General features: G+C 44.7%; 1 protein-coding gene across 4 annotated transcripts in view; it reads left to right on the top strand.

Moving 5' to 3' along the window:
* LOC113451309 (hydroperoxide isomerase ALOXE3-like) overlaps positions 1-13610 on the top strand; it is a 45011-nt gene that overhangs the window by 14770 nt on the left and 16631 nt on the right. For 2 of the 4 annotated variants that reach the window (XM_087917800.1, XM_087917801.1), the window contains 7 exons: positions 1385-1579; positions 3861-4065; positions 5570-5654; positions 8147-8269; positions 9731-9834; positions 11700-11872; positions 13209-13352. In XM_087917800.1, the coding sequence (XP_087773926.1) occupies positions 1385-1579; positions 3861-4065; positions 5570-5654; positions 8147-8269; positions 9731-9834; positions 11700-11872; positions 13209-13352 (1029 nt within the window). Of the gene's footprint in view, positions 1-1381; positions 1580-3860; positions 4066-5569; positions 5655-8146; positions 8270-9730; positions 9835-11699; positions 11873-13208; positions 13353-13610 lie in introns of all 4 variants that reach the window. The other 2 variants (XM_087917802.1, XM_087917799.1) reach the window with 2 other exon arrangements.

Consider the following 13610-nt stretch of genomic DNA (forward strand, 5'->3'; position numbering starts at 1 on the left):
CAATGTCTGGAATCCTCTACCTGACTCTGTGGTTCCTTCCCCAAACCCCAAAAACTTTAACCTTAGACTGTCTACTATTGACCTCACCCCCTTCCTAAGAGGCCTGTAGGGGGCGTGCATAAGCGCCCCAACGTGCCCACCATCCCTGTCCTATTGTTTCTTTTATTTTTCTTATATGTACCCATTTCATGTATTCATAACTATGTATATACTTATACCTATTACCTTGTAAGCGATTGACAAATCAAAATAAATAAAAAATAAAATGTTCAAGGTGACAAAAATGAATATAGGGCCTCCAGCTCTATCCTGATTCTGATTCCATTACCATTTACATCAGGGGTCTTCAAACTTGATGTCAGTTTTGAAAGCCATATTGAGATTTGATGCTGCCACAAGCCTGAGAAAGGGGGCGGGGGGGGGGCGGATGGATTTGTAGTTTTGAATATTGCAAGGAAGCCCGAAACGTTCATATTCAGGATTCCACAGAAGTAATAAAGAAGATCCTCGATTCTAGTTACACAGAGGAAGATTACAATATTTGGTGCTATGGAAAGGCTACCCTTTGTCAGACGCTACTCGGGTAAAAAGTTGGGATATACATGCAGATAGATTGATTAACCAATTCCATGACAGATTCCCTGACAAACCGAAGGGTCCCCTTGGAGGAGGGAGAGGGGGTTAAGGGCATCGCATTAACCCCCGGTTGTGTTTTGTTTATTATCTATTCCAGGATGTGCTTTTTTTTCAAGGGGGGACGCCTGTCAGCTTTGGAAGCCATATTGAGATTTGATGGTCCCACACTGCCACAAGCCTGAGAAAGTGGAAGCAGGGGGTGGATTTGTAGTTTTGAATATTGCAAAGAAGCTCGGAAACTTTCAGATTTGGGATTCCGCAGATGTGCCAGTTGCTATCTAAATAAAGCAATCTTTGAGAAATGTCTGTCTCACAGTTAATGGCTGGAAAGGAGATTTGCTGGAATCAACCAGTCAATCAACCCATGGAACAGAAGCTGCCCTCGGAAGTTGCGGGAGCGCCATCACTTGAGACTTTCAAGAAGAGATTGGACTGCCATCTGTCAGAAATGGTGTAGGGTCTCCCTCTTGGGCGGGGGTTGGACTAGATGACCTACAAGGTCCCTTCCAACTCTGATTTTCTCTTAACTGGAATGCTGACATTTGACAGTTTTAAGAATTGTGGACTTCAACTTCTAGAATTCCTCCTCCAGTCACGTTAGCTCAGGAATGCTGGGAGTTGGTCCACAAGTCTTAAACTTGCCAAGTTTGAAGACCCTTGATTTATATGAACAAAATTCACTGTATTTCTTTTTTGGGTCAAATTTTACCTTGCCATCACTGATCTTTGTTTTTCTTCTCCAAAGCAGGAAAAGAAGAATTTTTGGAGACAACAGAGTACTCGCTCCAGCCCGGAAGCTTTGGTGTACAAAGTCCGCGTTGCCACTGGGAAGCGTTGGGGTTCAGCTACTTTCGACTCGGTCTCCATCACCCTGGTGGGCTTAAAGGGAGAAAGCCCCAAGCAGCTCTTGGATAAGACCGGGAAGGATTTCATCCCTGGGGCGGTGAGAGAATTGCACCCTTGGCTCAGTTGGGGGTGAGGGATGAGAGGAGAGAAACCATCTTTTAGTCTTTGCAACTTTGCAAAAATCTTTTCACGCTTGCCGTTTTTGCTCTGGTCTTTCCTGCTTGTGAGCATTACGGCTTTGTTGCTTTCTTACCCCGAGTTTCCCCGAAAATAAGACCCGGTCTTATTTCTTTTTGGGCTCCAAAATAAGTGCTAGGGCTTATTTTAGGGGGGTGTCTTTTCCCCTCCCAGGTACGGGAGGGCCCCTTTTTCTGCTTGCTGGCGGCAGGACAGGAGGCCACACGACACGCCGATGCCCCCGCCATGAGGCAGAGTGTAGAACCGCCTGTGTGCCTCACATCAGCTTACCTCAGGGCTCTGCAACCAGGCCATCCACTCCCTGATACGTTCCTCGCCTCATGGCCACAGCACTGACACACCGCTCAGCCTTCTGCTCCATAGCGGCTGCGAGCAAGCAGAAGTGCGCGCCGTGAGGTAGTTGTCAAGGCATGGATGGCATGGCCGCAGGGGCCCTGAAGTAAGCTGATGTGGGAGGATTCATCACCCCTCCTTGCGTTGTGGCTACGGCACCATGAGTAACCAGAAGGAATACGCAGCTGGCCGGCTGCCCAAGCTCTCAAGTAGGGTTTATTTCGGGAGTAGGGCTTATATTAGGCACACACATAAAACATGCCAGGGCTTATTTTCAGGGTAGGTCTTATTTTCATGGGAACAGTATAGGTGGTCCTTGACTTACAACCATAATCAAAGCCCAAATTTCTGCTGCTGGGCAAAACAGGTGCTTAAGTTTTTACGATCTTGTTGCCCCAGTATTTATTTATTTATCTATTATTATTATTATTATTATTATTATTATTATTATTATTATTGTTATTATTATTAGAGGCCAGGACATTTTGCATGAAAAAGAGAAAAAAAGATAATATTCGAACTCAGTACGGTAATCTACGTACCGAGCAGGCCTCAACATACAACTGCAATCAAGCCCAGCATTCCTGTTGCTAAGCGAGACAGCTATTGAATGAATTTGACTCCCTTTTATGACGTTTCTGGCCGCAGTTGTTAAGGGAAGCTTTGTACTTGCTAAGTCATATGGATGTTAAGCGAATCTGGCCCCGTTGACTTCGCTTGATAGAAGGTCACCAAAGGGGGGAGGGATTGTGTGAGCCTCCGGAATAGTATAGCCCAGGGGTGGGATTCAAAAATTTTAACAACCGGTTCTGTGGGCGTGGCTTAGTTGGTGGGCGTGGCTTGGTGGTCATGTGACTGGGTGGACACGGCTTGGTGGTCCTGTTACTGGCTGGGTGTGGCCAACTCAACATCACTCACATCGAGGCACGCATCTCCTTGCCTGGCCTCTCATGACTGTGGGGATGCTGCATCAGTCGTCAGCATGAAAAATGGTCATAAGTCACTTTTTTCAGTGCCATTGTAACTGTCATGGTCACTCCACACAAGCAAAGGGAAAAAGCTCCAGAGACATTCCTGAGACAGGAAGTCTAGTCCTGCCAAGAATGCAATAAGGGTTAACAGAGAGGCAGTTTCTGTAAGCAACACCAGAATGATTCCTTCCTGCCTTCCTTACAGGATTAGCCCAATAATTTCTTCTAACAACCGGTTCTCTGAACTGCTTAGAATCTTAACCGGTTCTAGCGAATAGATGCGAACAGGTAGAATCCCACCCCTGGTGCAGTCGTCATAAATGTGAATCAAGTGGCCAAGTGGCTGAATTTTGATCCCGTGATTGTGGGGATGCGGCAACAGTCATAAGTGTGAAAAATGCTCATAACATCGTAAGTGTGAAAAAACGGTCATAAGATTCTCTTTGGAGTGCCCTGATTTGGAACAGTCACTAAACAAATGGTCATAAGTCAAGGACAATTCACATCTGTCCCCTGAGTGCCTTCATAGCCACCAAGTGAGGTGTCCTCAGCCTAGCTTCAGGGATTGGCAACCTTAAACATTCAGAGAGCCTTTTGGATCCGTTTCCCACAGAAAAGAAAACACCACAAAATCTATTGAGGGTTGAAAAGCTCCATAAATCATGTGACGGTGGTTGTGACGCATATTTTGAGCGACTGAGTCGCAACAGAGGGGTGAAAGAGCCACATGCGGCTCCAGAGCTGTGGGTTGCCAACCTCTGGCCTAGTTGGTTCTCTGTTCCATTACGGTTTTCCTAATTTATTTTGTTTTGGCGACAGGCTGAGATCCAACCGGTCGTGCTTCCTCCGTGTAACGGATTCTCTTCTTTCCCTCAGGTGGATGACTATGAAATCTCGAGCGATCGTCATCTGGGCCCCCTCCTTTTAATCCGGCTCCACAAGGAACCCTATCAATTCTTTCCAGAGGATCCGTGGTTCTGCGACTTTGTCCAGTTAACTGACCCAGATGGCCAAATTTTCCATTTTCCTTGCTACCAATGGATCGAGGGCTACCAGGACCTGGAGCTGAGAGAGGGCACGGGTAAGATCATCTAGTTCAGGGGTATCAAACTCAAGTTTCACCGAGGGCTGTGTCAGGGCTGTGGTTGACCTGGGGGGGACATGGCCAACAGGGTGGGTGTGGTCAATTGGATGGGCATGGCCAACTCAACACCACTCCCAAACTGCTGGGGTAGACTGGACCGAAGCCACATAGGGCCAATCTGACCACACTGCAGGCTGGATCTGGCCTGTGGGCCTTGATTTTTTGACATTCCTGATCTAGGAGTCCGTGGCTCTAGAGCCGCATGTGGCTCTTTTCATCCCTCTGCTACGGCTCCCTGTCGCTCAAAATATGTGTCACAACTGCCAATGTGCGACACCCACCAGCACGTAATTTATTGAGCTTTTTTTTTTAAAAAAACTAGGTTTTGTGGCTCCCAGTATTTTCTTTTCTGTGTGAAACGGATCCAAATGGCACTTTGAGTGCTTAAGGTTGCCGACCCCTTAAAAAAAATAATAACCCTTTAAAAAAATCCTAAAAATGTACAGGTAGCCCTTAACACAGTACGGTTAGCAATCCTTCCAATTCCCAACGGCTCAATGAAAAAAAAGTGACTTATGACCGTTTTTCATACTTAACAGCCATTGCCGCGTCCCCGGGGGCCATGTGACCAAAATTTGGACGCTACCTTTGTGTTGGGAAGGGGAGGCCTTATTTCGTATCTCCAACAATATTCCTGGGAGGTCTCCTATGCTGAGACAGGAACTTGAATCAAATCTGAACAGAAGGATAGAATACAAGAGAATTTAGAATAGAGTAGAGTAGAGTAGAGTAGAGTAGAGTAGAGTAGAACAGAACAGAACTAGAATAGAAATAAGAATAGAAAAGAATAGAATAGAAATAAGAACAGGATAGAGTAGAAATAAGAATAAAATAGAATAGAATAATAGAATAGAGTGGAATAGAACAGAAATAAGAATAGAATAGAATAGATATTGGACTGAAGAACAGAATAGAATAGAATATATAGAATGGAATAAGAATTAGAATAGAATAGAATAGAGTAGAATATAGAATAGAATAGAATAGATATTGGACTGAAGAACAGAATAGAATAGAATAGAATAGAATAGAATAGAATAGAAAAGAAAATAGAATAGAGTTGAGTTGAGTAGAGTAGAGTAGAGTAGAGTAGAGTAGAGTAGAGTAGAGAAGAGAAGAGAAGAGAAGAGAAGAGTAGAGTAGAGTAGAGTAGAGTAGAGTAGAGTAGAGAAGAGAAGAGAAGAGAAGAGAAGAGAAGAGAAGAGAAGAGAAGAGAAGAGAAGAGAAGAGTAAAGTAAAGCTAGATGTCTTCTAGTCCAGCCCGGTGCTCAAAGTTGAAGAACCTCTTCCTAAATCATCCCCTTTTTCCTATCCCATCCCTGTCCACTTTGGAGGAAGGAAGTCCCCCACCCCGAGTTTGCTCTGAGAATGCTGGGAGAAAGGCAGCGCGCAATTTGAATCCAGTGCCCAGGACGTTTTCCTCCCTTTTCATCCCTCCCAGGCAAATTGATCTGTGACGATGGCCAGAACTCCTGCCTGCTGAGACACAGGACGGAAGAGCTGAGAAGCAGGCAGGACACTTACAGGTAAATGCTTTCTGGAACCTTTTTTTTCTAACCATCCCTTCTCTTCTGGGGCTTGCACACCTGCGCACATAACACGCACAGACCCATATGTGCACCATGGCCTCCTCTCTGCAAACGATCTTGCAAAGACCATTCAGCAGATGTGTGTAAACGGGGTTTAATTCTGTGTGTCTGTGGATGTCTGATTTGTCTCCGTGCCAAGTTTCCGGAAATGTTTGCGTTCGCCCCGAGCTTGGTTGTTTTCTTTGCAGACATTTCATGACCCAACTAGGTAACATCTTCAGTGCTAGACGGGAGTAGGGTTTATGGAGCAGTGGAGAAGCAGGAGGGAAGGAAGAAGAGGAGGAGGAGGAGGAAGACTGGTGGGGTTCTTGGTGCTCTCTGAGTGTGGTGGTTTTCTTGCAGACGTTTCATGACCCATCTAGGTAACATCATCAGTGCTAGAAGGGAGTGGGGTTTGCTCTCTGTTTATATACAAACTGGCCACTGAAATTTATGTTATAGGGAGTCCTTACGAAAAGTTTTACAAACCGCCTCGACTTTAGCAACAGTTCCAAATTACCGTGATCCTGAAAAAACTCTCTCATCTGTAATCTCCTCTTCTGTTGCTTTCTAATATTATACTTATCTTTCAAATTGTTCTTCTTTCTGGTTGTTTTTTATAATCTTAAACCTTTCACTCTCTTTCCCCCCTTTTCTTTTTCCCCCCCTACTTAAAATTATTTGACCCTTAAAGATGGCTTCCTCTTTGTCCCAATCTTCTTGTTCTGCAAGCGTTTCTTGTTGCTTCTCATAGTTCCAGATCTCCATTTCTAAGAATTGAAACACGAAGCCAAAAGAACTTCTCTCCTTCTTGTGCGCCTTCTTTCCATTTTTTTAAGTTCCGTTTTCAGTTCTTCTAAGAGTGATACCATTTTAAAGACTTTTAAACAACCACCCGGTTAATTTTAGTCATCCAGACGCAAAAACCAAAAATCACCAAGTAATCCAAATAATCCAAGGCTGTTTCTTTCTGCTTCTTTTTTCCACTTTCTCTTCCTGGGGTTCTATTATTTCGTTACCAAGTTTCAATTAAGATGTATCTTTGAGGAATCTTGTTGAAATTTCACTGTAAGTTCCTTCTAGTTACAGTTCCATTCCTTAGTTCCAGGCAGTCTCCTCCATTTTTCCAGATCCTGCCCTTTTATTCTTTTTTTTTTCCTCCTTTCCTGCTTTTAAAAACTTTTAAATATCCAGAAATCTTTATTATCCCTTTGACTTTTATTTTCAGCTTAGATGCCTATTAATGTCAAAGTGGATTTTTTTTCAATTTCTTGCTTAAGTCTCTTAGCTGTCAGTATAAGGAAGGGAAGAAAAAAAAACTCTAATCCTTTCCCTTCTATCTCTCCTTCATAGATTCAAAATCTTCTTTGGGAATAATGTTATTAAATTTAAATTCCAGGGTACCTTATTTGTTGCTTTTACTGTTTGACCCGGTCAACCAAAACTTTTTCTTCTTATCTTCCTCCTGCACATTCTTTTCCAGTCGAGTTCTTCTTTGTGGTGGCCATTTCTGACCACCGCTGCAGTCGCCTTCGGGAAAGGGAGTAATGGCCAGCTGAGGAGGAGAGATGCGGCTCTCCTCAACCCTGCAGGCAGTCTCCCCGCTCTTCACTACCTCTACGGGGTGGCTTAGCCCCAAAACCAGCCGGCTCGGGGCGCTCCAGCGGCGAGCACGGATCGAAGTCTTGCAGAGACGAGGTTTCGGTCTGTCGCCGAAGAAGCTCAAACCGGAAGCCTCAGAAATGGATAGGCTTTTGATGAAAATGAAAGTGAGAGAATAAATAGAGTACCATGAAATCTGGAATCTATGGTACAATTGGCTATAAAATAGATAAATGAAAGAAAGGTTAGGGTGAGATGAAACAATATTGTACAACTAAGTATAATTATGTATAATTATATAAATAGTTATGTAAATATATGACCGTACATTATAAATTGAATGTAAAGTAATTGTAATAATATTTAGTGATTATTTACATATTTAAGAACATGTCAATGAGAGTGAACACCACTACAAACACGCTGAAATGAATGGAAGTATGTTTTTAATTGTAAAATTTGACTAATAAAGGTTTTTTAAAAAAAATTTAAAAAATGCATTTACAGATTCAGAGTTGGAAGGGACCTTGTAGGTCATCTAGCCCAACCTGCACCCCCCCCCGCCCAAGCAGGAGACCCTACACCATTTTTGACAGAGGGCAGTCCAGTCTCTTCTCGAAAGCCTCCAGGGATGAAGTCCCCACAATTTCTGAATAACAGAATCATAACAGAGTTGGAAGGGACCTTGTAGGTCATCTAGTCCAACCCCCTGCCCAAGCAGGAGACCCTACACCATTTCTGACAGATGGGAGTCCAGTCTCTTCTTGAAAGCCTCCAGGGATGAAGCTCCCACAACTTCTGAAGGCAACTTCTGTTTCATTTTAATATCTCTCTTTTGAAATCACCAGGTGGATGGAATTTGCTCCTGGCTTGCCGCGGTGTGTGGCGGTGGACACCATAGACGAGATGAATACCAACATCAAGTTCTCCTTGACCAAGATGAGCACTTTCATCGCCCGTTCGAAACTGACGTGGGTACCACAGAAATCTCTGTAGCTCTGGGATCAACCGTGAAGTCCTGGGCGCTCCCTGAGCCGAGTGGTTTTCCTGGAAGACGTTTCATGACCCAACTAGGGAACATCAACCATAGTAGGAAGGGAGGAGAGTTTGTGGACAGGAGGAGGAGGAGGCCTGTGGGGTCCTTGGTGGTCTCTGGGCTTGTTAGTTTTCCTTGCAGGCGTTTTGTGACCCAACTAGGGAACATCCTCAGTGCCAGGTGGGAGTGGGATTTGTGGAGTGGAGAGGAAGAGAACCGGTGCCAGCTTGCACCAGTTCAAGCAAACCAGTAGTTAAGATTCTGCGCGGTTCGGCAAACTGGCAAATCCCACTACTGGCTGGTCCTATCCCCAGTGGTTCTCCAGCCGTTATTCAGGCTGTTTTTCGGCCCGAAAATAGCTTGAAAAATGGCCTGAAAACGCCACCCCAAAATGGCCTGGAAATGGCCAAAAAACAGGCCGAAAAACGGGGAAAGGGCCACCCGTGGTGGGATTAGCCCCAACTGGCTGAATCCTACCTGCAGGGCTGGGTGTGATGAGTGATGTCATCCACCCTGCCACAGCCAGAGAACCGGTGGTTAAGTTATTCCAATCCCACCATTGCTCTGGGGGCTCTGATGAACTCCGAGCTTGGTGATTTTCTTGCAGACGTCTCGTGACCCAACTAGGGAATGTCATCCGTGCTAGAAGGGAGGGGGATTGTGGAGAGGAGGGGGAGGAGGACAACAACAACCGTGGGGCCCTTGGTGCTGTCTGAGCTTGGTGTCAGCATTCTGGCAGTTACCCCAATTAAATTGTGAGTCTCGAGCCAAACTTCCAAAACTTCAAAAGGATTTATGGGGAATTAACATGCCAGCACTGCCTGGGTGTAGCCGACTCTGAGACCCATCATTCATTGTCACCCTTGACCCTGGTTTCCCCCCCCCCCCCACAACCTCCTGGGTGTATCACAATTCGTATTCTCCAACGGGACACGGCCATAGCCCAGAGTCATCAACCATCTTCTCCAGTTAGAATTGTGCGTGGCAGAAACTTCAGTCGCCTAATTACTATTTTTGAAAAACCATTTATGGAATGCGCTTTCGGTTTGCAAGCCGCCGCACTGCTCTTTCAAACCCCTTTCTCCCCGCTCCCTTTCTGTTGGCAAATCTAAAAAGATCGTAGAAATAGGACACTTGGTGGTTTTCTGACAGACATCTCATGACCCTGCTAGGGAACGTCATCAGTGCTAGAAGGGAGCGTGAGGTTTGCTGTTTGTTTGTATACCCATGGCTCATGTAATGAAAGAATCACCAAGGACTCTCTCACCAAAATTGACAGGGGAAGCTTTTGCATTTATCCTTACTTCCTCTGTGAAGAGAAAACGGTTAACCCTGGTTTGGCCACTGAACCGTGATCCAGGATTAGACCGTCTCCTTTTTCTCTTTTGCTCCTCAGAAAATTGGAGTTTAGGTTAAAAGGCCTAATGAACTATCACAATTCCTGGAAAAAACTCGAGGACATTCGCAAGATTTTCTGGTTCAACAAGACCTTGGTTTCAGGTTGGTATCGGAAGGGCAAAGAAGGAAAAACCTGGGAATATCTCAAATATATAAAATGCATGGAAGAAATATGAGAGGATAATGAAGATTATTTTGGAGTACAGAACACAGCGCTCCACAATTGAGGGGCTTTAAAATGGGTGGAATCAATTCCCAGAATTTTTCAGCCAACATGGTTTAAGGCGGGTAGACGTCAACTCCCAGAATTCCCCACCCAGTTTGATTTGTGATGGGTGAACTTCGACTCCCAGAATTCCCTACCCAGTTTGATTTGTGATGGGTGAACTTCGACTCCCAGAATTCCCCATCCAGTTTGATTTAAGATAGGTAGACTTCAATTCCCAGAATTTGTCAGCTAGCCTGCTTTAAAATAGATAGACTTCAACTCCCAGACTTCCCAGCTGACATGCTTTAAGATAGACTTCAACTCCCAGAATTCCCCAGCCAGCCTGCTTTAAAATAGATAGACTTCAACTCCCAGAATTTGCCAGCTAGCCGGCTTTAAAATAGATAGAGATAGACTTCAACTCCCAGAATTCCCAGCTGACATGCTTTAAGATAGGTAGACTTCAACTCCCAGAATTCCTCAGTCGAGATACTTTAAGATAGGTAGATTTCAGCTCCCAGAATTCCCCAGTCGGTTTGATTTATGATGGGTGGACTTCAACTTCCTGAATTCCAAGTCTTCCTGTTTTAAGATGTGTGGATTTCAGCTCCCAGAATTCCCTGGCCACTACGGGGAACATTAATCTATTGAGTATTAGTTGACTAGATTAATGTTAGCATAAGGAATCAAGTTAAGTTGCAGTTCAGAGTTCATTAACTCTCAATCTTTTGCACTAAAATCTAGTCAATTAAAGTTCAGTGTTAAATTGGAGCCAGGTAAGAGTCAACAGAATTCAGGAGACGGACTTGAACCATTTGTGGCAACGTAATGATTCTAAGCTGATGACGTGCTTAATTCCGCCTCCAGCTCTTCTTGCTCCTCTTCTACACAACACAGACTAAAATCCCAGAATTCATCCAAGGTAAAATGGACGTGCAGATCCTGGACTAGGATGGTCCCGCTATTGGAAAAAAGAGGCGGCCATCTTGAATGTTGTGAAAAGACAGCCAGTTGTAACACCACAGCTTTGAGTTGTTGGTTGACCTGGGGGTTGTTTCTGGAAGCAGATCTTTGGCCTAAAACCTGAGCGCTTGGCCTTCTCCTCTTCCAGGTCTTCCGAGATCTTCTCCTCTTCCGATTGTGAGGAATGCCGAGTTTTTTCTCCTCCTAATTGCATTCCTACTCAGATTGGATACGAGATCCCAGTTCTACCTAAAACAATGCTCTTCTTCTGCAAGAATAGAATATTTTTAATCTTCCAAGAATTCTCCACCCAGATCCTATGTCAGCGTTCCGACGATTAATTAAATCATGAGTCTCAAGTCAAGCTTCAAAAAAATCCAAAAGATTTGTTAGGAGAAACATGTCCGGCACTAACCCATATGAAGCCAACTCTGACACACGTAATTTACGATCACCTATGATCCTGTTTCCCCCCACCCTCCTGGGTGTGTCACAAATCAGATTCTCCAATGAAGGGTTCATGAGCTGGGCATCATCAATCACATTCTCCAATAAAGGGTTTTCGTGGGTAGAAGATCCGGTAGCCTAGGCTACAGTCTTTGTAAGATAAGTGTGCAATGTACTTCTGGTTCCCCCCTCCTTCTTATGGCAACTTGGAAACAGGCATAGGGATGATTTATGAGTTGACATCCTCCCTCCTTCATGGTCCAGCCTGGTCTTCAAGATTTTCAGAGTGAACTTCATAATCCATCAGAAAGTCACTCCCTTGTTGCTTTCGATTTCTCTGATTCTCCAGAATATGTTGCTGATCATTGGCAAGAAGACACCTTCTTTGGCTACCAGTATCTGAATGGGGTCAACCCTTTGGTGATCGAGAAGTGCACGGAGATCCCGGCCAAATTCCCTGTGACCCAGGAGATGGTCGCTGAGTCCCTTGGAAAAACCACCACTCTCTCGGAGGAGCTGCAGGTGAGTGGGCTGTGGTTTCTAGCTTTTTCTAGTAACTTGTGGTTGCCTTTCCCCAAAAACTCAACTAGGGTTGTGTTGACCTAGTGACGTTATCCGGTAGAGGAACTGGGGAATCTCCAAAGAGAATCAAAAGAGGGAAGATGTGGTTGCGACTCCATCCCTGAAACTGCCCTTTTCTGAAGCCCTCCTCTTGACCTTCTGAATTTTCTGAAGCTACCCTCTTGACCTTCTGATCTTTCTGAAGCCACCCTCTTGACCTTCTGATCTTTCTGAAGGCATCCTCTTGACCTTCTGATCTTTCTGAAGCCGTCCTCTTGACCTACTGATCTTTCTGAAGCCACCCTCTTGACCTTCTGATCTTTCTGAAGCCACCCTCTTGACCTTCTGATCTTTCTGAAGCCATCCTCTTGACCTTCTGATCTTTCTGAAGCCATCCTCTTGACCTTCTGAATTTTCTGAAGCCACCCTCTTGACCTTCTGATCTTTCTGAAGCCACCCTCTTGACCTTCTGATCTTTCTGAAGCCATCCTCTTGACCTTCTGATCTTTCTGAAGCCATCCTCTTGACCTTCTGATCTTTCTGAAGCCACCCTCTTGACCTTCTGATCTTTCTGAAGCCACCCTCTTGACCTTCTGATCTTTCTGAAGCCATCCTCTTGACCTTCTGATCTTTCTGAAGCCATCCTCTTGACCTTCTGAATTTTCTGAAGCTACCCTCTTGACCTTCTGATCTTTCTGAAGCCACCCTCTTGACCTTCTGATCTTTCTGAAGCCATCCTCTTGACCTTCTGAATTTTCTGAAGCTACCCTCTTGACCTTCTGATCTTTCTGAAGCCATCCTCTTGACCTTCTGATCTTTCTGAAGCCCTCCTCTTGACCTTCTGGTCTTTCTGAAGCCACCCTCTTGATCTTCTGATCTTTCTGAAGCCATCCTCTTGACCTTCTGATCTTTTTGAAGCCATCCTCTTGACATTCCGATCTTTCTGAACCACCATCTTGACCTTCTTTTAAAGTATTGCAATTTAAGAGCTGACCAGTTACTGTAAGGCTGATGCAATGTAAGGTTGATACAATAAGGATGAATTAGCATGGCATGGGTATTGCCTTTTTAAGACTATGTATGGATCCATAGAAATATTTACCCCTTTAAGAGTTGTCTGTATAAAGGCAGCCATTAGAGGGTGTGTTTTCTCTCCTTATGTCCTGTCTCCATTGCGGAGTTCTCCCTGTAGAGTTAAGAAGATTGATTGCTTGTCAGGAATTTGCCTACCACATATATGCCTGTATATAACGGTTGTATATAAAGCACCAACTTCCTTCCTTCCTTCTGTTTAAAGAAGGGGAACATCTTCATAGTGGACTACAAGATGCTCCAAGGAAGCCCGACCAACGTCATCAATGGTGAACAGCAGCATCTGGCTGTTCCTTTGTGCCTCTTCCACCAGAGGTCTTCTGGGAATCTCGTACCGATAGCAATCCAGGTAAAACCAACTGTGAAAACTGATTGTAAGTCTTTCCGTGCTGTTGTGACTATGAACAGTCACCAAATGAACAGTTGTAAGTGGAGGACTACCTATAACTGCCCACTGTTCTATAAATCATCATCATTTAACAATCCAATAATCCCTTGTGGGGTGTAGTCTGGGCAAGTGAATGGAATTAGCAGAGTGTTTTAATGGCCGGATGCCCTTCCTGTTGCCAGTGCAGAGTTTTTTTTTTGATCAGCAGGTATATTCTCA

This window comes from Pseudonaja textilis, chromosome Z (genome assembly GCF_049901715.1).
Source record: "Pseudonaja textilis isolate UNSWEBS1 chromosome Z, rPseTex1.2, whole genome shotgun sequence".
Lineage (NCBI taxonomy): Eukaryota > Metazoa > Chordata > Lepidosauria > Squamata > Elapidae > Pseudonaja > Pseudonaja textilis.